The 27517-nt window shown below is 39.8% G+C and overlaps 2 protein-coding genes across 8 annotated transcripts in view; one reads left to right on the forward strand and one right to left on the reverse strand.

Annotated features, from left to right (window-relative positions):
• Positions 1 to 2115, forward strand: part of HSPBAP1 (HSPB1 associated protein 1) — a 50638-nt gene extending 48523 nt beyond the window's left edge. For all 3 annotated transcript variants that reach the window (XM_023623650.2, XM_023623649.2, XM_070243703.1), the window contains 2 exons: positions 997 to 1107; positions 1235 to 2115. In XM_023623650.2, coding sequence (XP_023479418.1) covers positions 997 to 1107; positions 1235 to 1753 — 630 coding nt within the window. In that variant the 3' untranslated portion in view covers positions 1754 to 2115. The remainder of the gene's footprint in view (positions 1 to 996; positions 1108 to 1234) is intronic.
• A 2594-nt stretch (positions 2116 to 4709) lies between these two features.
• Positions 4710 to 27517, reverse strand: part of PARP14 (poly(ADP-ribose) polymerase family member 14) — a 43859-nt gene continuing 21051 nt past the window's right edge. For 3 of the 5 annotated variants that reach the window (XM_070243701.1, XM_001500224.6, XM_070243702.1), the window contains 9 exons: positions 24865 to 24943; positions 21641 to 21790; positions 21051 to 21113; positions 20309 to 20476; positions 16658 to 16864; positions 13845 to 14444; positions 12391 to 12524; positions 7274 to 7448; positions 4873 to 6931 (listed from right to left, as the gene is read on the reverse strand). In XM_070243701.1, the coding sequence (XP_070099802.1) occupies positions 6642 to 6931; positions 7274 to 7448; positions 12391 to 12524; positions 13845 to 14444; positions 16658 to 16864; positions 20309 to 20476; positions 21051 to 21113; positions 21641 to 21790; positions 24865 to 24943 (1866 nt within the window). In that variant the 3' untranslated portion in view covers positions 4873 to 6641. Of the gene's footprint in view, positions 6932 to 7273; positions 7449 to 12390; positions 12525 to 13844; positions 14445 to 15519; positions 16865 to 20308; positions 20477 to 21050; positions 21114 to 21640; positions 21791 to 24864; positions 24944 to 27517 lie in introns of all 5 variants that reach the window. The other 2 variants (XR_011429228.1, XR_011429227.1) reach the window with 2 other exon arrangements.

Genomic DNA, 27517 nt, shown 5'->3' on the forward strand with positions numbered 1-27517 from the left:
AGCCCCTCCAATGTTTTGCTTTTATAAATAGAATATTCCTGTACACATGCGCAAGAGCTTCTCTAGAAAATATGTATATATGTAGGAGTGGAATTGCTGGTCTGTAGGGTGTACAGTACTCAAATTTACAAGATAATGCCAACACGTTTTCCAAATGGCTCTATCAGTTTGCACTCTGACCATCAGTGTATAAGACTTCTGTCTGTCAATGCACATTTCTCCACGACCTGGAATTATCAGACGTTCTTTTGCCAGTTTCATGGATTTTTCATTTTACATTTCCCTGGAAGTTAAGCATATTTTCATGTGTTTCTTTGTCATATGATTGCCCTTTTTTTGAAATGCTTGTCTTCATATCTTTTGCCCATTTTTAAAAATTGGGTCATTTATTGATGTGTACAGATTATATACTCTCGATAGCAATCTCATATTAATTGTGTGTGTTACAGACATCTGGTTTTTCTTTTTCCTTTATAGTGTCTTTGATGAGCAGAAGTTGTTGATTTTCATGTAATTTATTATTAATGCTATAGTTTATTGTATCGTAAAAAAGAAAACCATATTCAGGTGTTTAACCCTCTCATTCTTGTGGCCCACCATGTTTATTATAATTTTTCTCCCATTCCTCAAACAATTAGCTTATCAAACTCTATAAGGATTATTCCTCTGTATGTAATACTTTTAAAAAAATTTTAAACATGTCAGAATGGATAACATTGGACAAAATATCACAAGGTGGTTCACACTTAATGCGTATGTCTTATAGACAGGATACATACTTAAATTTGATTGGTGAAATGTTCTACAACTCTTCTAGATGGCAAATGATAGTGAACATATAAAAATTGTGGTCTGCCAACAGTATATTCGTTCCTTCTGTAACAGAGTTTCTATTAATGAGAGAACAGAACACACAATTAAGAGAGACTCTATTCTATTTGAAGCCATGAGACACAGAGACAAATGAAGAAACCTGTATTTTTTTAATCAACTTAGGAAGAAGATCACCAGGCCCGGGTAGAAGAGGCAATCACACGCACACTTGTATGTGCCCTGAAAACTGCAGAGGATCCACACAACACCAGAGCTTGGTTAAACCCAACCGAGGTAGGTCGCTTCTGCTTTTCATCGTGGCACTTAGTTTCCTACGATAAGTCAACCCCAGCTAGCACATTTGTCTTCCAGGTTATGTAAGTGCATATAACCATTCTAAAGGGTTTTCCTTTTTCCTTAGGTAGAGGAAACATCTCATGAAGTCAATTGTCGCTACTTAAATGGAGCCGTTTCTGCCTTTTTTGATCATTACCGAACATCTAAGGTAATAGAAATGCAAGCGCTGAGAACAAATGGGGAAGAATTAAATGTGCACAACCACATGGAGGTGGGACAAACAGGTCGCCAGAACTTAACCTTGGAAACAGTGAAACAGGAGGCAGCAAGTCCCTTTGGCCCTGATCTGGTTCCTGTAATACAGAGTCCTGAAGAAGCTCCCTCAGAAAGAGGAGGCATATTTGAAAGTGACGGTAAAGACTTTGTTGGCAAAGATGGAGAACACTTTGGAAAATTGCATAATACCAAGAGGCAACGAAGGATGAGTAGAAGTGAGAATGCAATTGTGGAACAAGTTGCTTCACATGGTACTACGGCCCCTTCTCAAACACTCATTTCTACAGATGACTTGCTGGACTGCTTGGTGAATCCACAGGTAACCAGGATAGTGGCACAACTTTTGATACAAGGAAGAAATTTGTGATTCTAATAGAAAATGACTTTTTAAATAATATTTTAAAATATCTTTTAAATAGTATGATTTTTAAGTAAAAGAACAGCAGAAGGTCAGTTTGCACGTGCTTGTAAATGTACATGTTCTCACCTGGTTAAATTTCAGCCTCCTGCCACCTTCTTGCATGCATGTTGCTCTTTGGCCACACTAGCTCTTTGTTATTTGTAGGCCCTCTTTCCTCACTGCCTTTATCTTTCCTCTCCCCTCCCATCCCTGCAGCCTATCTCAAATGTAAGCCCCAAGTATTCTCAACAGGAAGTAGTCTCTCCATCAGCCTCAAACAGGGGTCAGCCTGCTGCTTGTTTTTGTAAATAAAGTTTTATTGGAACGCAGCCACGCCATTCATTTACATATTGTCTCCCATGGCTTTAGGGTTACAGTGGCAGAATTGAGCCGTGACAGATTATATGGCCCGGGAAGCTGAAAATATTCAGTGTCTGTCCTCTTTAGAGAAAAGGTTTGCCAACCCCTGGCCTGTTGTATCCATTGGGTGGATTCTGGCCTTGATCTGAAGTGATCACACTTTTAGCACCTGCAGAATTCTCACTGGTTAACCCCTGTCATCCAGAGCAGGATACCAACCAGGAGAAGAGTAGGTGGGGGTCCAATATGAGGCCTCCTTCGGAAGGAACTGGGACATCTAGGAACACCAGTCCTGACAATCAAAAGGACTGGGTGCTGCTGCCTTCTGAAACTGACTAAAAGCTTGGTTTAGTGAAATTGATCCCGCTCTCATTTGCAAGAAGATCTGGGGATAATTATTACCATTACTGTGTAACTAAGAATTTCAAAATTAAAAAAGCATATCGATCTCTGAGTAACCATTCATGAAACAAATACATAACAGAAAAGATACGCAAAGTCACCTTTTAAGATGACTTGACTACTTGCCCCATCCTTCTCATGCTTTAAACTGAGGGTATCGATAAATCCGAAGACAGTGTATGCCTTCCAGGAGAGAGAGTGAAGGAGGTGTTATGTGAACGTGCTCAGGAAGAGTCTGAGCAAAACCCTTCTGTACCACCGTCTGACCACTATCTATTTACCTATTTATTTGATAATTGTCTATCTCCCCAACCAGAATGTCACTGCACGAGGGTTTGGACTGTTTTGATTATTGCTATATTCACGGAGTCTTGATCAGTGCCCAGCCATTATAGCTGCCTGTTAAATATTTGACTGAGCAGATCTGAAAAAGGAGACCTCTGGGGGCCGGCCCCGTGGCCGAGTGGTTAAGTTCGCACGCTCTCCACTTTGGCGGCCCAGGGTTTCGCCGGTTTGGATCCTTAGCACAGACATGGCACCGCTAGTCAGGCCACGGTGAGGCAGTGTCCCACATGCCACAAGTAGAAGGACCCACAACTAAAATATACAGCTATATACTGGGGGGATCTGGGGAGTAAAAAAGCAGAAAAAAAAAAAGATTGGCAACAGTTGTTAGCTCAGGTGCCACTCTAAAAAAAAAAGGAGACCTCCTTGGCAATACTCCATCAAATACATTGGAGCAGACGATGTTGTCACCAAGAGTAAGATGTCTCTTACCCTGAGCAGGTATATCCCTATATTGCAGAAATAGACATATCTTTATCTTCATTTTATTTTTTATATTTGCTACTCCTTTGACCACTGTTTTTCAAGTTGCAGGTTGTGACTCATTAGTGGGTCATAAAATCAATTTAGTGGGTGAGACCAGCATTTTTAAAAGAACAGAATAGGTAATTTTAGTGAATTTAACAGTAAATGTAAGTATTATTTTGTGAAACTTGGCCAGGAAAAATATTTTTGTGGGGCGAATATACTTCATAAAACTTTTCAGTCCTATCTGTGTATACAGGGCCTGATATAAAATGTGTATTTCTTTTTTTTTTTTTTAACAGGCTTAATTCACTGTATGTTGTTTTTCTTAGTGTAGGCTGGGATCAGAAAAGTTTGAAAGCTGTTCTCAAGCAAGGCATTTAATTCAGTTACAGGCATGGTCTTTGCCATGTGGAGACCTGGGAAGAGAGTTAAAACAATATGAATGGATTTCTAAACGTAAAGAGATCCTGGCTCACTTTGAAGGGGGAGTGGGAAGGTGAGAAAAGATAGTGAAAGGGGGAGGCTGTCAGTCACCAAGAGAGCTGGGTCCCATTTCCTCCTACATTTCTCAGATGAGCATGCCTGAATGAAATCAATTAGTAAATAAATACTTTGACCCTCTAGAGGCCGAGGAGATTAAAGGATACAGGCTCGGTGTTACAGCTAAAGGCACAGTATCCACGTAATGGCAGGGCCCACCTAGCCAGCAGGCACAGTAGGCACAGTGGCTAGGGCCCATGAGCTTTTAGAAGTCCACAAAAATAGTTTCTTTTACACTAAAAAAAGGAATATAATACAGCCTCAGTTACATTCATGTTTATATCAATACAGTTGCAAAGTATAATTTTTACTACTTTTTATAGAATAAGGGACCCACAAAGGTAGAAGTGCCTCCAGCTCATGAAAGTCCTAAGCGGCTCTGGGTATCAGGGATGTCAGGAGCCTTTGAGGGGGCTTCTTAAAATGCAGATTTCCAGGCCCCACTCGAGCTAGAGAATCTGACTCCTTTGCCATGGGCCAGAACTTGCAGGCTCTGCAAACACCTCAGGTGATTCAAATACCCAAAATGTTAAGAATCTTTGGCCCTAGCTTAGACCTCCAAGACCTAGCTCAGGCTCGAAGTGGACTTGTTTTAGCAGGGGCTACTTGCTGTGGGCAATTAGCCCTTCAGATTTACTGAACTAAACCTGTACTGTGGCCTTCCTGTAATTTTCAGCTGAATCTGACTGATAGGCTGAGGATTCCTCGCTGCTGTCTTGTGCAGTGTGGTCTTCTGTCAGCAACAGCCTGTGTTTATCATCAGGCTCTCCTGTATTTGCCTTTAAGGATAAAGATGTTTACCACCAAATGCCATTTTCCAAGTATTTTACTCAAAAAGGAGTAAATGACATATTCCTTCAGTTTGAGGATAACTATCACATTTACTGACCAGATCATTCTACTTTGGTGCAATACACTCTGATATTTAGCCTTGCCCTAAGTTCACTAAACCACTGGAGAACAAGAGCAAATTCACGGCTCTCCTTTTTATTTCTTAGACTCACTGTCAAGCCCGAGTTCAAATGGCAGTGGCTGGGAAGGCACTCATAAGCAATAAGGAGACTTTATCAATCCACTTAAAAAACAAACAGCACAAACAAGAAAAATTTCAAGACAGCTGTGTTAATGAAGCAGCAACTGTGGCCCTTTCAGCCTCCTCAGCTTGAAGTGCAGGCGTTCCGGCAGTCAGGGAAGAGCACCTTTATCTTCCTAGCAACTCCTAGCATGCAAGGGCACCATCTGCACTGGCTCCGCGTGGGCATCGGCTCATGACCCTTGGCCTACAAAGCTTCAAATGAGGAGACTCTACAATAGAAACCAAAGCTACAAAGAAAAAGCCAAGGGAATATGAGAGTAATTCACAGATTGTCTGAGATGTTCCTGAATCAGTAATGTTACTCTAGAGGCCATCTTCTGAAGCAGGAAGAGCAAAGGGCTTGATGACACAGAGACCAAGATGCAGTTCCTGGCTCTGAAGCTGTTACCTAGGTGACCCCAGGCAAGGAAGCTTCTTGCACTCTTAGCATCAGTCCTCAGCTTTAAAATGGGGATATAAGTCTTACCTCACAAGATGGTTTGGGAGAATATAATAAATACTGTCTGTGAAAGCAGCTATTAGACTACGTGGTACAATCTAGATACTCAATAAACAGTGTTTGAACCTGAAATTCGCCTGGAAAAGTTAAAAAAACTTTTCTTTACCATCCATTAGATACGAGTTAGCAAATTAGCAATATGCTTAATTCCTTTGGTTTATTTATGCACAAGGCTTTAAAAGTATCAAAAGCTAGGCTGCCAAGGAAAATACGCTATTTAAAAACCTTACAATTCATTTAATCTTAACATAGTAGAGGATTTCATATTGAAGATGTAGCAGGCTTTATCTCACTGTTTTCACTGGGCAAAACTAAGACCACTGAGTAGAAGTTAGAAGAAGGCAGATTTGGGTTCAACATAAAAAGGACCAATGGAGCCAGGACTACGGGCTGCACAACTCCATGGGACACAATTCCCCTGGACCACAAGCTAGACCACAGCCCCAGGACTGGGCGGGTGCAGCTGCACTGCAAAGCCAGAGCCCAGAATGGAGCTGTCCCATGTGTTATGGGCTGGTTCTTGTAACCAAAGTCCCCTGTCAAGGAATCTGCTCAATTTGAGGCAAAGTGACAAGTCAAGGGTGTTGAAGAGATGGTTCCTACTTTGGGTAGGAGTCCAACTAGGCTTTTTCATTCTTAATTGATTTATGAAACATTTATGGAGCATCTAGTAGTGTACATCAGGCATGGACCTCAGCCCACGGATAAAAAAAAATGAGTAAGACACCATCCCTGCCCTCAGGGAAGAAAGCAGTCCCACCCACTTAGGAATACTGTGCTCCCCACAGCAATATGGCGTCCTGGCGGGATACCAGCTGTCTCCTTCAGCAGCAGCTAAAATTGCATGGCTGTGCCCTCTGCTTTTAAGACTAATGTTATTCTCTCCTTCCTGAGAATACAAGCCTGTTCTACAGTGTGATGTCCACAGTTGGGACCAAGTTATCTGATTTAAATTCTCAAATTTATTGCTCTCAAGATAGCTTCTTTCCAGTTATGAAATGGAAGCTGAAGAAAGTATGACTTCAGTGACAAGGATCCTTTGATCTTAGGAAAAGCTGTTAAGAGAAAAATAAAAAATCTAAAACTTGTTTTACAACTAGATATGTGTAGATGAATAACGTCTCCTGTGAGGGATACCAAAAATGTTACTGTCTAAAAGTAATGAGGTACTCGGGGTAAGCCTGATAGTCATAAAATACGACAAATAAACTTGGATTCTGCATGTTATCTGTGACTGTGTCATAGAGGTCAGTAGGATTTTGAGCGTTTTTTGGAGGAGGCACAATTAATCCCTGATATCCACACGTGTAGACTCCAGTAAGTACTCGCACATAATACATATGTTTTTTCCCATTACTGTCTGGTCTGGAGTATGTATTATGGGCAGAATAATTGGCATTGACAGCAAAATAGGTTCCCTTTCCATATGCCGTAGCTGTGAAGAGAGAGAAAAAAAAATTTTAAGAATTTTCATTTAGTCTATAATTTGATATGTTGACCCAATATACCAAATAATGGTAAATTAATGTTCAGTCCTTCTCTCTAAAGCTTCTTAGAAAATTTTTCTTTGTGTTTTCAATGAAAAAAATCATTCCTCCATCCCAGAGGGCCAGTCAGTCCCTTTGGGATGAAACATACAGAGTCCAACCCGAAACTCTGGCTGCAACATGGCCCACTAATCATAAAGGAACAAAATGCAATCCACACTGTCCCTAGCCAGTCCGGGTTCTCATGGCTGACACCTCGTTTGGAGCAGCCAGATTACTTGCTTCCTTACCATTCTTTCCAGCGTAACTGCGGTTAAAGCCATTTTGGTTAACATGTGGCACTGAGCCAGCATCTGTCCCGTGGAAGAGCTGCTGCTCATTTGTTACAGAGACATTCTTGGCATCCATGGTTTTTTTCTTTGCCTGGTAGCTATTCCAGAGATCTAGATTCTGGATCCTCTCAATCTGCAAATCCATAAAGAAAAATATTCTGTCAGTGACAAGAGCCCTTGGCAAGATACAACCAATGAAACATGACCACTATGTTTTACAAGTAAAAATTAAAATAAACAGCAAATTCAATGCCAGACGGCAGCTTTGTGCATTCAGAAATCTTTTTAGATCCAGTGTTCCACAAAAATAGGCCTTGGGAAGAATGTTAATTTAATTTTTAACATCTTTTATGCACCACATGACAGCAAACAGTGTTTAGGATCTTAAGTCCTCATTATGTGGACTTGGCCAACCAAGCCTCTCCAACTCCCGCTGGTCACCTTCACTCTAACAACTCCCGTTGCTGTCCACCTGACTTTGTCACTTTGCCTCTCCCACTTCAGTCCTTCTGGGGGACTGGTTTACCTAGCCATGTTCTACCAGTGGGAGAAGCAGTAGAGTGTCTAGTCAGGAAGGAAATTAATTAATGAAAATTAATCCCTAATCTAGTTGGAAGAGTCGGGCATGAATCCCGGGGCGGGGGCTTCTGGTTGCAGACCAAAGTGGCCATGCTCTGACCATACTCTTTGGACAGTGGCCTCCAGGGCTGTGGTGGACACTCATTGGGTCCTGGATTGCAGATGAGTTTCTAAACTCCCCTAATCCCCAGGTAGTGGCAGTTTCATAAGGTTGTCCTGGGAAAAAGTGAGGTGTGAGGGGGGCTAGGCCTCTCATGGAAAGGCACAAGGTGAAGATTCCATTTTGTCAGAATCTTTGTCCATCCTAGAGAACTCGCGAGTTGAACACTATTACCTACCTTCATCTGGATCTTTTTTTTTCAGTTTTGCATTTCCTATTTTTAGTTAAGATACAGTTTGCTCTCTAGTTCAGAGTCTCAGCATTGTCATGTGTTTTGTTGATCTGTTTAAGATTCTAAAACTTATTTTTCCTTTTCCCCACAACCAAGTTTCTAATCTTCAAACTGCCTACTTCCATTTTGTTTCTATTTACCTTAAATTTTATTTATTTGACTCATTTTTTAAAAGCCTTACAAATTTCTTCTTACAGAGTTTTGAAACCCTTCTTAATTTTAGTCTTTTCATTCTTGTTTCTCACCCTTTTTTAGTATAGAGGTAAACCTTGTTTTATTGCACTTCACTTTATTGTGCTTTGCAGATAACGCATTTTTTTACAAGACCCTCCACCAGCAAAAAGATTACAACTCGCTGAAGGCTCAGATGATCGTTAGTGCTTCTTAGCAATAAAGTATTTTTTAATTAAAGTATGTACATGTTTTTAAAGACACAATGCTATTGCACACTTAACAGATTACAGTATAGTGTGAATGTAGTTTTTATATTGCACTGGGAAACCAAAAAATTCATGTGACTCACTTTATTGCAATATTAGCTTCATTGCAGTGGTCTGGAACCGAACCCCTAATATCTCTGAGGTATGTGCTCCTGAAGCAAGCACTCACCCTTTTAAAATTTAATAAATACACAAAGAAAGGAATTATTTCAAGTAATTTTGAACACAGTAGTCTGATTCTATATTCCTAGTGGGATAAATCCTAAGGTAAAAAAAAAAAAACCACTGCAAATAAAATCTTAAATTTACTTAGTAGGTTTCTTTTCACAGCAGACTTCTGGCTATGGTAGACTACTACTTGTATCAGACCAGTCCTCTTGCCAACAACTACTAGAAGAGCTGTGGGGGAAAGGTTTATTTGAAGGCAACAAGGATTTGATGGGCTAAGTTCCCAGAGAGTAAGGAAGTACAGAGAGAAGCAAAGTCAGAGACAGTAGAATAACTTCTTCAAAGCACTGAAAGAAAATAACTGCCAATCCAGAATTCTGTACCCAACAAAAATATCCCTCAAAGAATGAAGGAAAAAAGACATTTTTCAGACCAACAAAAACTGAAAGAATTCATCACTGCCAGATCTATACGAGAAGAAAGCCAGAGGAAAAATGATCTCAGATAGAGGCATGGAAATACATGAAGGACTGAAGAGCAGTGGGATGGAAGGGTAAATATGTTGGTAAATATAAATAAATACTGGCTGTATAAAAAAATGAAAGTGTTTTATAGGGTTTCATATATACATAGAATTAAAATACATGTTAAAGTTAGTACAAAAGGCAAGAGGGAGATAAATGGGGTTAGTGTCCAAAGTTCATTGTATTGTCTGGGAAATGATAAATATACTAATATGCATTAGAGTTTAATAAATCACAGATGCACACCTTAATCTCCAGGTAACCAAGGAAAGAACTGTAATAGAAGGTATAATCAACAATCTAAAAGGAGATGAAAATGGAATAAAAATACTTAATCCAAAAGAAGGTAGGAAAAGAGAGAAAAAGGAGCAAAGACTAGATATGATAAATAGAAAACAAAGATTAATATGGTATATTTAAACCAGTACAGCAAATACATTAAACAGACTAAGTAGTCCAATTAAAAGATAAAGATTTTTAGACTAGATGCAGAAAAAACTCAGGTATATGCTGCTACCAAAAGACATCTTAAATATACAGTTATAAGGAGGTTAAAAGAAAAAGGGTAGAAAAAATACAGCATGCTAACAATAATCAAAATAAATCTAGTGTAGCTATTTTAATATTGCTAATATTAATTTTGGTATCATAATTTTGAAACAATTTTACATATACTGTAAGATAAATAAGACAAATAAGTAAATATATAATATGATTAGGAACCAAAATTCCTATTGTATAGGAAAAGAGACATAAGTATAAAATATAAGAAATTAAGAAAAAATCTACGATATTACATTTTCATTGAAAACATCAATATGAACTCATGATTTTCTTAGCTCTAGCCATGAAAGAGCCTGGGAGCAATAACACCTCAGGAGCAGTGAGCACCCAGCACACAGATCTTGGTTTCTCACTACCATTCCCAACTAAAAGGAATCAGGGCTTCTTAGAGAAAAGTCTGATTCCAGGGCTCAGACAGGGAAAGTACAAGGTGAGCTGAAGAGATCTTGTGCCAGAAAGTAGAGAATGTTCCAAGATCAATGGGGTCATCAAAAGGACATGAGAGCCAACTTCAGAGGGTCCCTACTAGCTAAATGTAGGATAATTTGTGCCTCTAAAAGAATAATCATTGTAAATATAACTTACTGAATTTTTTAAAAAGCAAAAGGGAAGAAAATTTCTTCTTTACAAAAATGACAGATAATAAATGTAGAAGGAATGACAGGATTAGAAAATCACCATTTGCAACCTCCAATGTAATAATGAATTTGGGAAAGGGTCATCAATGAATGATGTTAAAGTCAGTTGGTAAAAGGTTGTTGAGGAAAAGTGACAAAATATCATCCCACAGATTACCTACTGATTCCAGTGGAGAGAGATGGTGGTCACCACCCTAACTAGTGACCAAACTTCGCATCATTAATAGTGGGACAGGCTTATCCCATGAGGCTTCTGATGTGATGTATCACCTATGAAATATTCTTGCAAAGAATATTTATCTGAATTTACCCAAGCCCTTTCAACCTAACTCCCAACTTACCAGAAATAAAGAGGATAGAGAAATAAATTAAATGACACCATGAGGAATCAGACAAATCTAGAATCTATAAGAAAACTGGCTTGGGTCCTTCAACAAAAAAAATTAAGGCAAGAAAGAGCCAGAATGTGAGACATTCTATAACACAGCAGGCTTGAACACTTCAAAAATTTTTAAAAATTCAGTATCATGAAAAATTATTTTTTAAAATGCAGAAGTACCATTCTAGATCAGAAGAGATGATGGAGACATGACCAAATGCACTGTAACAACCCAGATTGGGGAGAGTTATAAGAAAGCTGTTTTGAGCAGTTAGAGAAATTTGAATATGGACTCTATATTGGATATTATTGAAGGTATGGTATATATCTTTGTAGGACACTTCAAATCTTTTTTGAATTATTATGTGGTTAACAACATAAATAAACAGAACGGTGGCAGTGCAAATAGAGCGTAAGAGAAAATTTGCAAAAAAAGAAAATGGAGCCTTTATTGGCAGGCTCGTTATTCTGGATCAAGGGAACATACTCAAAGATCTCTGGCTTTATTCAGAAAGTGATAGAACCAAGGACAGAAATGGGGAAGGAAGGGGAAAGATAATTACTTAGAGATGATGAGTTAGGTTTTAGGGAAATTGATTTAGCAGAAAGATATTCAGTGGAAATTTTTTAGGCCACTGGGAGTATGTTCCAGAGCTGGAGTCAAGGATCCAACTTGGTGATGCTGATTTGGGGGCTATCAACATTGAGATAATAGATGAAGCCAAGAAGGGTAAAACTCTCACCTGGTGTAGTGCCGAGACAGAAGACCAACGTTTAAGTCCTGTGGGTAAAGCTAAGACTAGAGGTTTGAAAGAGAAACAGATACCAGTGATACTGAAAGGAAAATTAGTTAAAGAAGGAGAAGAAAGCATCAAAATAATATCGTCATAGAAATCAAGGGAAAACATAATTTCAAAGAGCATATTAACATTTAAAAGTGTAAGATGCCAAAATAAGTGAGATGAACAAGGAAAGGACCATTGTATTTATCAAGGAGGAAGCACTGTTGATCTGCGAATGGCAAGGCAGAAGCCCAGAATCCTCATCAGAGGAGCCTCCACGTGCCTGTGGTGGTGGTTTGCTAGTTATCAAATGGAACTCTGAAGCCATATCTTTGAATTTTTGTTAGCTTGCATCACAAAGTAAATATGTGTCTTCGGTACTCTAATATCATATTACAATCTAAGATAGTGTAGTAACTGACACAAGAATTTCAATGTCTCTAATTATGGTGACATGAGTAGAATCTAGAATCTAAAATCTAATTACCATAAAATATTCTAATTCTGGGTAAAACCATGTGATAGGAAGTGAATGAAAATGTATTTTTCCAGGACCATGATACCCCTTATTTTCACCATTAAGAAACTCCATGTCAGCAGAAGGCTTACCTTCTCTATGGTGAAGTTTGAGCAGGTCTGATTAAACTTGCTTGCCACAGTGGTGTATTCTGGATGACCAGGCTGCAGCTCAACCACACAGACATTCTGCTGCTTCATATCACTCCAGTGTGGAGGGAGCTCAGCTGCAAAGTAGACATTTGAGGACTCCCTCACACCTGGGAAGGCTCATCTACATAGTCCACATTTCTGGTATGCTTTGAAAAACTGACTATCATTTGTGTTCTTGTTTTACAATCTCCTAATTCAATGTATTCAAGAAGTTCCTTAACTTTCTAGAAGAAAGCTTTTCAAAGCATGGACCACGGACAACCTACATCAGAACCAACCATAAAGCTTATTAAAAACAAGAGCAACAACAACAACAGATCTGTCAAACCAGAATCTCTGAGGGATGGAACCCATGCAGCTGCACCTTAACCAGTTTTGATCATGCTCAGATTTGAGAACTGTTGGTGTCGTATAACTCAGCTGCATATTCTGTTCAGTCTCTAGTCTGTTATAATTTAGTAATTTAACAATAAATTACTTTCCTACAATGTTTTAAATAAATAGTCACTATTGTCTTGTTTGCAAGTGCATGGGATTTTGCCAGAATTCTCCACCACCACATAGCCCTCCACATCTATTCTTTCATTATTCTTCAGTGTCCGTAAGAGTTGGGTGGGCAGCAGGTTTTGCTATGTGGCACATTCTGGGAGCAGCTCTTTCTCCCCTTCTGCTAAACATTAGGATACTAGATTTGTCATTTCCCCAGGGTTGCTCAGAGTCTGACTTCATTCGCACCGATTTCACAAGAGATGAAGATAATGTACTAGAAGCCAATTTACTAGTTCTCAGTGGGGGACTTATGTGGTTCGAAGGCGGGAGTGGCTGTCTTCACAAGACAAGATTTCCCATCTTGGGGAGTAGATCCAGCCAGAGAATCTGAAGGCTGCTTCCTGATGCATGTGTCAAGGAACCTTATGTTCAGGGTAAAGGAGGAAGTGACTTCTGGGAGAAGATCCTACAGGTTCCTGATCCTCTCTGGGTTATCAGTCACAGACACAGAGAGTGCCCACTTTCTGACCAGGTTGTCTTCTCCCTTTGGTTCTAGAAAACCTTGGGCCACTTTCCTTTAAAGCCCATGGCTTTCCCTCTCCTGACTGAAGAAGCCAATAGCTCCCCAGCAGAATTGGCTCTGGGAAGCTTGTAAACTGTAGAGATGGGAACAAATGTAAGGTTTGGCTATTGCCACCATTAAGATGGTCCTCCTCAGGCTGTTGGGTGCACCCATACTATATTTTCCTGGCCATGATGTAAGCCCCTTAAGCTCAGAGACCACATTTTCTATTTTATTCCATAACACTTACTTGAATTTTATCTACTTGAATACAATTTTGATGTATGTACAAAATACAAAGTAGGTGTAAAATAATGGATTCAAGTATAAAAGTTTGACTCACCTTCTGGTTTTATAAGGCGCTGAACAGATAATTGGTATCCATTTGCATCTGTAGCAGTGTTTGTGTTCAAGTCGACTGTGTAGCGCTGAGAATTAATTTTGACACTAACTGTCCTTCTCTTTGCTTTTCTTGCCTCCTCCAATTTCAGATTGGTTATTTTGTCAAAACTATGGGAAGTGGTATTATCACTATATTGCCATTCTATAAATTCACTGACAGCATCTGCCCGGGATTCCTGTTCTTTGTCTGACCTAACTCTCTTCATCATTTCCTCAATTACATCTCTAGCCTTCATCACATCTCTGGTAATTCCAAAAACCTCAATCAAAGGTCTTTTATTGTCCACGGAAATGGAAATATCTAATTTCTCCTGCAGCTCCTTCAATTTCCCATATTCCTTTTCGTAAAAGTCTTTGATACATTCATCTTCACTGGTGTAACTCCACTGGTCCTTTTCAATCAGATTCTGTATCCAGGAGAGGGCGTCTGCCACACATTTTACATTTTCACCACACACCTGAAAGATGGCTGATTCTGTTTTCTTTTCCAAAACCAAAGGTTTCTGTTTTTTGGGAGATTGCCTTGATAAGCCAAAATATGCTAAAAAGGAAAAAAAAGGAAGATTAGCTGTTTCGTTTTGGTTGTTATCGCCATAGTCTACATTATATCCCGCAGACCTATTTACCTTATAACTGGAAGTTTGTACCTTTTGACCACCTTTACCCATTTTGACCACCTCCCACCACCCCTGCCTCTGGCTACCACTAATCTGCTCTCTGTAGCTATGAGTCCTGTTTTTGTTCTTTTTTTTCAGATTCCACATATAAGTGATATCATACAGTATTCATCTTTCTCTGTCTGACTTATTTCACTTAGCATAATGCCCTCAGGGTCCATCTATATTGTTGCAAATGTCAATATTTCATTCCTTTTTATGGCTGAATAATATTCCATTGTGGGGGGTGTATGTGTGTGTGTCTTATATATATATATATATATATATATATATACACACACACCACATTTTCTTTATCCATTCGTCAATGGACACTGAGGTTGTTTCTGTCTCTTGGCCATTGTAAATAATGCTGCAGTGAACATGGAGTGCAGATACCTTTTTGAGATAGTGATTTTGTTTCCTTCAGATAAATAACCACAAGTGGAATTGCTGGATCATATGGTAGTTCTATTTTTAATTTTTTGGTTTTTGACTGAGGAAGATTCACCCTGAGCTAACATCTGTTGCCAATCTTCCTCTTTTTTTTTTTGCTTGAGGAAGATTAGCCCTGAGCTAACATTTGTACCAGTCTCCCTCTATCTTGTATGTGGGTCACCACCACAGCATAGCTGACAAGTGGTGTAGGTCTGTGCCTGGGATCTGAACCCACCAACCTGGGCTGCCGAAGCAGAGCACACCAAAGTCAACCACTATGCCATGGGGCCAGCCCCTATTTTTAATTTTTTGATGAACCTCCATATTGTTTTTCATAGTGGCTACACCAACTTACATTCCTACCAACAATGCACAGGGTTCCCTTTTTTCCACATCCTCACCAACACTTGCTATCTCTTGACTTTTTGATAATAACCATTCTGTCAGGTAAAGTGATATCCCAATATGGTTCTGATTTGCAGTTCCCTGATGACTAGTGACGTAGAGCATGTTTTCATATACCTTTTGGCCATTTTTATGTCTTCCTTGGAGAAATGCCTATTCAGATCCTCTGCCCACTTTTTAATCACATTGGGGTTTTCTTTGCTATTGAGTTGTAATGAGTTCTTTATATATTTTGGATATTAAGCCCTTATCAGATATACGATTTGCAAATATTTTCTCCCATTCCATAGGTTGCCTTTTCATTTTGTTGAGGGTTTCCTTTGCTGTATAGAAGCATTTTAGTTTGATGGGGTCTCCGTTGTTTATTTTTGCTTTTGTTGCCTTTGCTTTTGGTGTCAGATTCAAAAAAATCATTGCCAGGACCTATGTTGAGGAGCTTACCCCCTATGTTTTCTTCCAGGAGTTTTAGGGTTTCAGGGTCTTACAGCCAAGTCTTTGATCCATTTAGAGTGGATTTTTGTATATGGTGTAAGGTAGTAGTCCAGTTTCATTCTTTTGCATGTGGCTCTCCAATTTTCCCAACACTATTTATTTAGTAGATGTGCTGCCAAAGTGAGCACCCAACACTACTGAAGAGACTATCCTTTCCCCATTGTATATTCTTGACTCCTTTGTTGTAAATTAATTAACCTTGTATGTGTGGGTTTATTTCTGGGCTCTCTATTCTGTTCCATTGATCTATGTGTCTGTTTTTATTTCAATATGATACTGTTTTGATTACTATAGCTTTGTAACATACTTTGGAATCAGGAAGTGTGAGGCCTCCAGCTTTGTTCTTCTTTCTCAAGATTGCTTTGGCTATTTGGGGTCTTTGGAGGTTCCATACAAATTTTAGGATTGTTTCTTCTATTTCTGTGAAAAATGCCATTGGAATTTTGATAGGGATTGCATTGAGTCTGTAGACTGCTTTAGGTAGTATGGGAATTTTAACAATATTAATTCTTCCAACCCATAGAATATGTTTCCATTTATTTGTGTCTTCTTCGGTTTCTTTCATCAATGTCTTGTAGTTTTTCATTGTACAGGTCTTTCACCTTCTTGGTTATATTTATTCCTAGGTATTTTATTCTTTTTGATGTAATAGTAAATGGGATTGTTTTCTTAATGTCTCTTTCTGATAGTTCATTAAAGATTAGCCATTTCTCATGTAACATCAATATTAGGAACATACATTTCATAAAAATGAATAACTCACATGCAAGTTTAGATATCATAGATTGTTTGACAGAAGCCTGAGATCCTACTCTTTTTTTCATATTGTCATAAAACACATCCAGTAGTTTAGGCAGAAAGATAACAACTTTAACTTTTTTCACAGACTGGACTGCTCCTTTCTGGATAAAGTCTTCAATGGCATCAATTATGGCTCCGGCAACTTTATCAGGGTCTTGTTTGGCACTTCCTGGAAAGGCAAATAATAAAAATGACAGGGAAAAAAAAAGAACAACTGGAAAAATCTGAGGAATAAATTAGGATTTCCAATTCTCACAGAATAAATGCCCACTCCCCAACTCTTAATAACAATGCATCAGCAAACACTTTTGAAGTCCTAGGTTCAGTGGGGCATTTTTGTTCCAGGATGTCAGGAAGCCAACAGCCCAGCAATGAACAAAGGACCCAGAAACCTAACTTTTAGTGTCTGACTCTGTTCATATCTGCTCTACCATCTGATCCAAGCTTACTGTGATCCTCTCTTACAGAGCACAGTTAACATTTCTTGGCTCATTAGCATCCTCAAAAGACCCATAAAAAGAAAAAAACCCACTAATATATGTTGAAACATCATGCTCTTTAAAGAGAACAACATTTTTTTTCCTCAGACATCACTTGACTTTATGCATATGTCCTTGTTCTCCCAGATGTCTTTGGGGACATGATTTAAACTAAGCTAATTTTGCAAGACACCTGGAGCTATCAGCCATTTGTTATAATCTCTCGTTCTTTGCACAGAAGTTGTCCATGAGCCTCCAGGAAGCCTTTCCCCTCACACTCAGTGAGATGTTAGCTGACTTGCAGATGTTCAAGGTTGCCACCTAAGTAGGTCTTTTCCTATCTTCAGCATGCTCCATATCTTGTTTCTTAAGCCTACTGCCTAGGTCAGATCATGAAAATTCATGCAAACATTCCCATGTGAATGGCAGCGGGAAAAGTCACTTGGGGTGGGGGGGCAAAGTAAAAGTCCCCTGGCCAACCCAGTGTGATAGATGAAGGGCCTACCATTACTGCAGAAATGATAGTAGACCTCTTTAACTTGACTCTGTAGACAATTGTGGGAATGTAGACAAACCCCATATAAAACTAACCAAGAGGGTTTGTTTGATTAGATGATCAGGGAAAGAGAGAAATTCTTTGCAAAGCTCTGGTTATCTTTTCACATTTGGAAGGATTTAAACAGGAGTGTTCAGATACATTCATTCACTCTCAATAAACATTTACTGTGTCCCATCATAGGCTAGATGCTAATCTAGGCACTCAGGACACAGAGGATGTGATATGTGGGGATGACCAAGTGTTCAGTAGGTAGAGTGTGGAAAACTGAGGGAAAAGCTAAACCAGATAGAACTGTGTAACAGGGGTGTGAGATGTTCACCTTGGGGTGTTCAGGGGAATAGATCTGTTTTTGAGAAAGATAAATCTGGCGGGGGAGGAGGGGAGTGGAGAAGGCACTGGAGTGGGGAGCCCAGGTCTAGATAGGAGACTGTAATAAAAGTTTAAGCAAAAGACAAGAGCTGAAGAAAGAGAGGAGGCCAGAATGAAAAGTTGGCTATAGGGACTGGGGAAATATTTAGGAAGGAAAGTCAGCAGGACCTAGTGACCACCTGGGTTTAACCTTGACCCTTTGTCCCCCATCTTCTGCCGCCCTCACCCCTTCATGTGTATATCATGGGTCACCCTGTATTGAAGCTGCTTACATGTCTGTCTCTCACAGTAGGCTGGGTGCTCCTTGTGGACTGGACCCTTTCCTTAGTCATCCTTCTATCCTTAGTGCCTAGGCACCGAGCCTGGCACGTGGCAGGCACTCAGTAAATATTTAATCAAACAAATTAATAAGCTAATGAACATGGGAGCGATAAAGAAGGTAGAGGCAAGGATTCTAGATAGAAAATGATGCATTTAACATGATCAGTGATGTAGGACGAAGGGCTGGTTTGGGGGAGAAGACAAGGAATTGGAGTTTGGAGTTTGCATTGAGCTTGAGGTGCTCGCAGGTTTCGCTGACCACCTTCTCTCCCCTTACGCAGACGTCTGTAAGGAATGGGGAGAGGGCTTCCTTTACTGCCCAAAGCCTCCTGATCACAGTCCCAGTTCAACTCATAAACACCACTAAGGGAGAAAACTCCCCCATCCATTAGTCTAAGGAGCAGCTCAGGTGGTGCTAAGACAGGTAAGGAAGACAAACAAGGAGAATCTGCTAACCTTGACTTATTTGAGCAGACCAGCAATGGAACCGGTCAATGGAGGAAACAGCAGGTTTGCAATAACCCAGAAATACTTAAACATGGGTATATATTTATAGAAAACTAAAACTGCCTCCTCTCCTTGTTTCTTCTTTGACTCCACTCAGGGGCTCCCTTGGGAAGGTCTGTGCCACCCCTGGGCTGCCTGTTTTCTTGGCCCAAATCAAGTTAAGGTAGAAACACAAGACCAGAGCTTAGAGGAAGAAGCAGATAGAGACAGAGACTGGGGAGTCATTAAGTGGGTGTCCATAAAAGATGATAGATAGACAGACAGACAGTCAAGTAACAGGTTGGCTAATCTGCTAGGATTGGATGATATTACAAGGGGGATTAAAACATAAAGAGACTATAAATTATTTAGAAATAGAAAAGTAATAGACAGCATTCCATGTGAGAATATTAAGAGGAATGGTAGAGAATTACAGAAATCAAAATATGGGATAGAGGATTAGAAGAAGGCCCAGAAAGTGACAAGGGTGGTTAAGTTTATTGAGGCTAAACTTTTGGAGGGCCTAGAATGCCACTGTGAGACACTCAGATTCATATTCCTGAGCAACGGAATGGTCAATCCAGTACTGAGTATTCTCCCTCTGGGACCAGTCTGCTCCATTCAACTTCAAGCCCGAGAGTGTTGCCTCCCTTGACCAGCTCTCTTAAGGGAGACCAAGCAGGAATTCCTAATCAAGGCACATGACTCAGATTCCTGGGAAAAGAGCTCGCGGAGCATCACCTTACTAATGATAAACCCAAAGCACCAACTTTCTATATGAAGAATCACAAAATCATTATATAGTTTGAAGAAAGCAAGTAACTCAAAAGAGGCAAGTAGGCTTGAAAAGAGGAAGGTGGAGAGTTGAGTTTCTGACCCATTAGAACCCATTCGGTTCTGGTGACTGAGCAGCTTCTACGCAGAGATGTCCTAAGGCCAAACCTACACAGCCACTGTTGAGAAGTGAGAAGAGAGGGCAGGAAATGCTCATCTGGGAGTCGGGTACAGGGAGGTGGAAGTCGATGCACAGATGTTCTCCATGGAGACGGGATAGAGGAGGAGGTTCAAGACTAAAGAATGGGAAACGTAGGGGATGGGAAAAAGAGGCAGCAACTGATGAAAGAGAAGGAGAGATAGGCTTTCTTTCTCTTCCCCTCCCTCTCCCTTCTCTTCCATATTAGAGAGCAAAAGTCTCTCTAATATTCTCACACACTCTTCAGTTTTCCTCATTTCTTCCTCTTTTACTTAAACCACCCACGAGCCTTGCCCATTCCCGCAGGGGCTGCCTCGGGTGAGGAGGCTGCTCTGACTCAGATGCAGCACTAACTATATTAACAGTCAGCACCAAACCTCAGAGAAAGTGGACGCCTTGGGATTTAGACTTCCAGAGGCTACAAACCTGTTCCAATGGCTGGGAGGCAAATGGACGAGTAATTCCGATTTTCACACTCTTGTAAAACACAGGAAACCGATGTCTTGACATCATTTCCACCAACGACATGAATAATATTCTTGCACCTCAATGATCCACCTTCAGTAATTATATAATCACTTTTGCCCTGTTGAGCTGGGAAACACAAGACAAAAAGATGCAAAAGCAGATGCTGAGCCCACTCTTTGATTGTTTAGAAAGCAAAATGTCTCATTTGGCAAAGCATTTTATGTGAATAAGAGACTCCTGAAATACTATTTTGGATGAGGGGCTGGCCCCGTGGCCTAGTGGTTAAGTTCGCGCGCTCCGCTGCAGGCGGCCCAGTGTTTCGTTGGTTCGGATCCTGGGCGCGGACATGGCACTGCTCATCAAACCACGCTGAGGCAGCGTCCCACATGCCACAACTAGAAGGACCCACAACGAAGAATATACAACTATGTACTGGGGGGCTTTGGGGAGAAAAAGGAAAAAATAAAAAAATCTTTAAAAATACTATTTTGGATGAATCTTTCTGGCTTATCTTCTTTTTTGAACTGTGAGATTACTTTTCGCTTCTAATTCTCTACAATTGGAATTCTTCAGTAAAACGTGTGATTTTAAGATTAATATGCTGTCTCCCCAATCGCAACACTTTCCCCAGCCTGTCCACAGCCTCCCATATTCAGTCTTCCACTTATAATTTAGGACCAAAAATAGCATTGTGCTTTACCTTGGAGAGAACATTCCATTTCCACACTTGGTCCAGCATGTTCTAAAATTGCTTTGGAGACCCCTACATGAGAAAATCAAGATGGTTACAAATATGAATTAAAAAATCAATATAGTACATTTGGATCAGAATGATTGCCTCATTATCCAAACGCTTTCCCTATCATCAAAGGAATCCTATAACCTAGGAATTTCTGATAACAAAGAAGAAAAGTTCACATGAAATAACTGTTACTAATTATGAGAAACCATGTCAAAATAATTTCAAAATTATTAATTAATATTAATAAACCAAAGTTGTAGAAACCAGTTTAGCTGTAGGAACCATCCCTTATGGGATCTACTGTGACTATTACACTGGTCAAAATCCTACAAGTGGGCCGGCCCGGTGGCGCAGCAGTTAAGTGCGCATGTTCCACTTCAGTGGCCCGGGGTTCGCTGGTTCAGATCCCGGATGCAGATATGGCACCACTTGGCAAAAGCCATGCTGCGGTAGGCGTCCCATGTATAAAGTAGAGGAAGATGGGCACGGATGTTAGCTCAGGGCTAATCTTCCTCAAAGAAAAAAAAGACATCCTTCAAGTAAAGTACCTGCTTTGAGATTAAATGTGTTTGATGTTGAATTTACAATCACGTCTGCCTCTTCTTTAGTGATATCTCCAGAGGCCACCTGGAAGATGATGGGACCAATCTTCATTTCATGCACTCCTAAAGCAGGGCTAGAAAGAGTCCCATAGAAACCTGAAAAGAATAAAATTGGAGTCAATAACAAGTTGGCAACAGCAAGAATGACTTAGGTCTCATGCTCCTCACATGTGCCCCTCTCATACTTCTTCCCCCGCTCTCTCTGTGATCTGTAGCTTTTAACCTGACCCTGACCCTGAGCCCCAGTGATGGTCTTCTTCTGAAAAAGAATGATAAAATATAATACATATCAAACGTGGACTTCTGGTGCTGGCCAAGGTGAAGTTAGCCCACTAGAGCCTATCTCTGAAAACACAGGACAAATACAAGAAGCCACGAACTGAGAACTGAAAACTAAACAAAGGCAGGCAGGTTGGGGAAGGGAGTCACAACGTGAAGAAGCAACCTCAAACACTGCTGGTGAGAATGCAAACGGATACAGCCACTACAGAAAACAGTATGGAGATTTCTCAAAAAATTAAAAATAGAAATACCACATGACCCAGCTATTCTACTACTGGGTATTATCCAAAGAACATGAAATCAATAATTCAAAAAGATTTATGCACTCCAATGTTCACTGCAGCATTATGCACAATGGCCAAGACGTGGAAGCAACCCAAGTGCCCATCAAGGAATGAATGGATAAATACAGTGGAATACTACTCAACCACAAAAAAAGACAAAATCATGCCATTTGTAACAACATAGATGGACCTCGAGGGTATTATGCTCAGCGAAATAAGACAGATAGAGAAAGACAAATACCATATGATTTCACTCATATGAGGAAGATAAACACATGGATAAGGCGAACAGATTGGTAGCTACCAGAGGGGAAGAGGGTAGGGATAGGGCCAAAGGGGTAGCTGGGCACGTATGGATGGGGATGGATAAAAACTAGACTATTGGTGGTGAACACGATGCGGTCTATAACCGAAATATAATAATGTACACCTGAAATCACACAATGTTATGAAGCAATATGACCTCAATAAAATAATTTAAAAAGAAAAGAAACAACCTGTACAGGGGGAGTTTCCCATTTGCTTCTGTTTTGAAATTTACCCTCGTTTCTCTCCCAGCTTTGACCCAAGGGTGGCTCTAGTTGCAAAACTGCTCAATGAGCAGAGGCAGCAAAACTCTCAGCGCATCCCTGTCCTTGTGGCCAGAGGACTGGGAAAAGGGGTCCCTGTGGGCTAAAGAGTATGAGACGAATCTTCATCATCTTCCACACTTTTTCTTTTTTGATCCAGGCCCTGCCCCAAGGCGACTCCAGTTGCAGAACTCCACAGTGGCACCACTGGGAGCTAAAACTCTGAGACAGATTCTGTATTTCTATCCAGAAGAATCAGGAAAAAGGACTGTGGTAGTCTGAAAAATGTATATATGTGTGTGGGGGGGAGGGGAATCCCTGTTATTTATTTTTTCTCTCTCTACTTTGCCCAAGGCCAACCCTGATCATGCAAAATTATGAGGCAGCTTAACTCCGAGAGAACCCTGTCTTTCTGGCCAGAGGACCTGGAAAACGGGCTCCTGCAGCCAGAGTGTCAGGGCAACCCTAGAGAGGCGAGAGCTGGAAGAGGTGAGCCCGTTCTGTGTATGAGCTGGAATAAATGCCGAGCTCATCCCAGAGCTGCCCACGTGGGGGCAGACGAAGCAGCGCAGCAAAGGCTTTCAGAACTGAACTGACCCTGGAACCGCTGCCCACACAGAAGGTGAGACAGAACTTCAGAATAAGGTCACCTGACTGACTGCCTGCTCAAAGAAACAAATGATCACCATCTTCCAGAGGATTTTGACAGGACCCAAGTCTCACAATATAATAATCAAAATGCCCAGCCTAGAATCCATAATGGCTTGTCCTACAAACAACCAGAAAGATGTGACCAATTCTCAAGGATAAAGACACTCAATCTAAATGCTAATCTCTAAATAATCCAGATGTTGGAATCACCAAATACTTTAAAGCATTTACTATACCTATGCTCCCGGAGGTCAAAGTAAACACATTTGAATGCATGGAAATGATTTGGAATAAATGGAAAAACAGTTCGGAAAAACTGGAAAAACAGTTTATATTCTCTGCAGAGAAATATAAAAATATATATATATAAATATTAAAAAATAAACTATAAAATAAGAATCAAATGGATATTTTAGAATTTAAAAATACAATATCTGGGGGCCAGCTCGGTGGTGTAGTGGTTAAGTTCGCACGCTCCACTTTGGTGGCCCCGGCTTTGCAGGTTTGGATCCCGGGCATGTACCTATACACCACTCTTCAAGCCATGCAGTGGCAGTGTCTCACATACAAAATAGAGGAAGACTGGCACAGATGTTAACTCAGGGCCAATCTTCCTTAAGCAAAAAGAGGAAGATAGGCAGTGGATATTAGCTTAGGGCCAATCTTCCTCACCAAAAGAATAAATAAATAAATAAATAAATAAATAAATAATACAATGTCTGAAATAAAAAATTCACTGGATAGGCTCAATAGTAGTAGACAGAGAAGAGTCAGGGAACTTGGATGTAGATCATTAAAAATTACCCAATCTGAAGAACAGAGAGAAAAAAGATGAAAAGAAAAAATAAAAAGAAGAATAGATCCTCAGGGACCTGTGGGACACTATCAAGAAGCTTAATATTCACGTTATAGGAGCACTAGAAGAAGAGAGAGAGAGACGAGTGCAGAAAAAATATTTAGACAATGACTGAAAAATCCCCAAATCTGATGGAAGACATACATATTGGGACTCAAGAAGCCTCAGCAAGCAAACAGCATAAACTCAAACACAGCAACAGCAAATTTGACAGAGGAGAAGCATTTGGTTGGTATTATCTCTTTAAATGTGTCATGTCTGAAAACACACATCCTTAGAAAATAGCAGCCTCATCACAACTTAAAAACGAATTGTACACACTACATGACTCAGCCTGCCTACTCTTTCGCTCCAGATCACGTAAACATGGCCAGTGTCTTGCATGCTCAGGGGCATGGAATATAATTTAATATCTTCTTTATCACGAATTGATTTTTCCATAAAAATCATCACTACCATCTTTCACTTATGACTGAATAGTTATTTAGCAACTAGAAATAATTTCGCGATTTAAAAGCTTTACTGAACCTTGCGTATCTTTGGCCTTGGGAAGTTGCTCACTGACGAAATTTCCATTAGCCATTCTGGCAAGTTCATCTGCAAATGCCTGCAAATACAAAGACAGTTTTGACCACTATAATCCGCAGTAGATAAAGGAATTTGATTCAACAGGGCTTTTGATCCTGCATGCACACAATTTTAGGAGAGAACAGTTCTCCAAATATTATTTATTTTCATTATAGATTTTTAAAGTTATGAAAATAATACATATATGCTGTTTCTACAAATGCAATTCTGTTTCTACAAATAATTTCCTATGAAAATTATCAAAGATGTGAACAAAGATATAAACACAAGAATATTCATCACAGTGCTATTTACAATCAAGGAGAAATAAAACAGTTTAAAAATTCAATAGGGAAATGGCAAAATAAATGTTAGTATCCCCATGTGTTGGGATATTTAGCAGCCATTAAAAATCATATTTCCAAAGAATAGTTAATAGAAAAGGGAAATGCTCATTTTATACGATTAAATGAAAAAAGACTGATATTAAATTACATCATGTAATCCCACTTTTAAAAGTACGCATGCATCAAAGAATCCTGGAATGAAATACAGCTAAAAGAACTTATGCATTTTGTATTGTTCAAAGTTTCTACAATGAATATGTATTACTTCCATAATTCAGGAAGAGCAAATAACTTGCTAATTGTTAAAAATACAGTGTTAGAAAAACTATCACAAGGACCCAAACAATTCAGTTTTTAACTTCTTATTGGGACCAGGAGAGGAATGTCTAGGGCACAAGCGCTTTTTGGAGGAAGAGCTGGTATATGTATTCTAGGGTTAATTAACGTGTGAATTCCCTTTCTTCGCCTGGTAGTGACACCCCAACATCATCACTTTCTCCCTCCTTGTAAATAAACAAACAGAGAATTTTGTTGGAAAAAAACAAGTCACATCTTGGCTAAAAGGCTGATACAGTAACGGGAGGAGGCCTGGGAGAGACCATAGAGCCAGGGCCGCAGGCTCACAGACCCCTGGAGGCCGGGCAGGTGAGCCACGTGTCAAGGTGGACTGGTTTAACTCTGGAGAACTAGAGAGCACCTGTCACTCAGCCACAGCAAACTGTTCAGGCAGAAATTCATGTCCCATGTGCCAGAACTTTTGAATTTTTAGGTTACAGTGGATATCTGGAGTTTTATGTGAAATTCTTAAACGTTAGCAACTGATTCAAATTTCTTAAAAATACCTGACATAAAGCCCATCTAGAGGCCACGATCAGACCACAGGCTGCTGTTATGCAACCTCTGTTACAGTCTCCACCTACAAACATCTCAATAAGTCTTGCTGATTTTTGTGAAATTATAACCAAAGTTTAACTGTCTTTAAAAGTCTTAAGAGAAAAAGTGTCACAGCCTTGTGTGGGGCATCAATACTATTTCCAGTGACAGTAAAGGTGTCTGTATAGACTAATCCTTTTACAGAATACTTGCAGAGTACTCTGAGTCTTTAGGAAAGAAAATGAGGGCTGGAGTGACACAGAATTAGTGAGATTCAAAGGTTTAGGTCCCTGTCACACACTCACTCTCCTCTTCACTCAGCCATTCATTCAAAAACACTCAGCACTTCACATCTCTTAGTTCATTTTATGTGTAAAAATCTTAGCTCTCAAAGTAATTAAGATCTATAGGAGGGAAGGTATGTGCTACATACCCATTCCATAATCCACATCACCTTGGACAATGCAAGTCACAGGGAGGTTGTTCAAAAAGTATTCATTTACTAGAAATTCCTGGAGTTATGCACACCAACCAAATAGACTGCCTGGGTGGTTTGGCCATCTGATTAGAATTTAAATTAGATTTGTTTGCTTCCAAAAAACTTAAAGGTAGTGTTGAGATCCAGAAAAAAATTAAGTATGACCTAAAAATTCAGATGGTCCAATGATCGGTAGACATCTCTTGAGTTGCTGACCTTAATCTGTTTAATTCTTGTACTATCATGGAACTATCCAAACATTTACTGTCATCTACTCTGCTGGACTCTAGGGACTTGGAAGACAGGACTAACGGCCTCTTATTAAATGCCTCTTGTTCTCCCATATTGCCAGTGAGTCCAGTGGCTCACTCACAGCTGATGCTCAGCAAATGTGAGCTGGTTCATAAACTCTCTATGACCGAAGATGGTTCTGGTGTTTCTGGTCCCAATTCTCCTACTCCCATGGGGATGTGCTGACTTCATTCTAACCACACCCTTCAGTTCTATCTCATCCTGACTTTCTCCCATTTGTAGGACCACAACTGTGCTTTTATATTAAGTATCAAAATGTCTATGTTCATATGGAAGGGAATCATCTAGATTAAGAGAGAGTTAAGGGATATGTCAACTCTATTGCAATGTATGGGCCTTATTTGGATTCTGATTCAAACAAACTAGCTGTAAAAACAAAATTACACGTTTATGAGACTGTTGGAAATTTGAGCATTGACTTGATAATTGATAAAACAAAGGAATGATTGTCAATTTCTTTTGTGTGTGAAATAGTATTGTGCTTATATTACTTTTTAGAAAGAATCCTAATGTCTAAAATAAATACTGAATTGTTTATGGGCAAAATGTATATATCTGAGATTTGCTTCAAAATAATACGGGAGGAAGGTAAATAATAGAGATA

This window comes from Equus caballus, chromosome 19 (assembly GCF_041296265.1).
Source record: "Equus caballus isolate H_3958 breed thoroughbred chromosome 19, TB-T2T, whole genome shotgun sequence".
Classification (NCBI taxonomy): domain Eukaryota; kingdom Metazoa; phylum Chordata; class Mammalia; order Perissodactyla; family Equidae; genus Equus; species Equus caballus.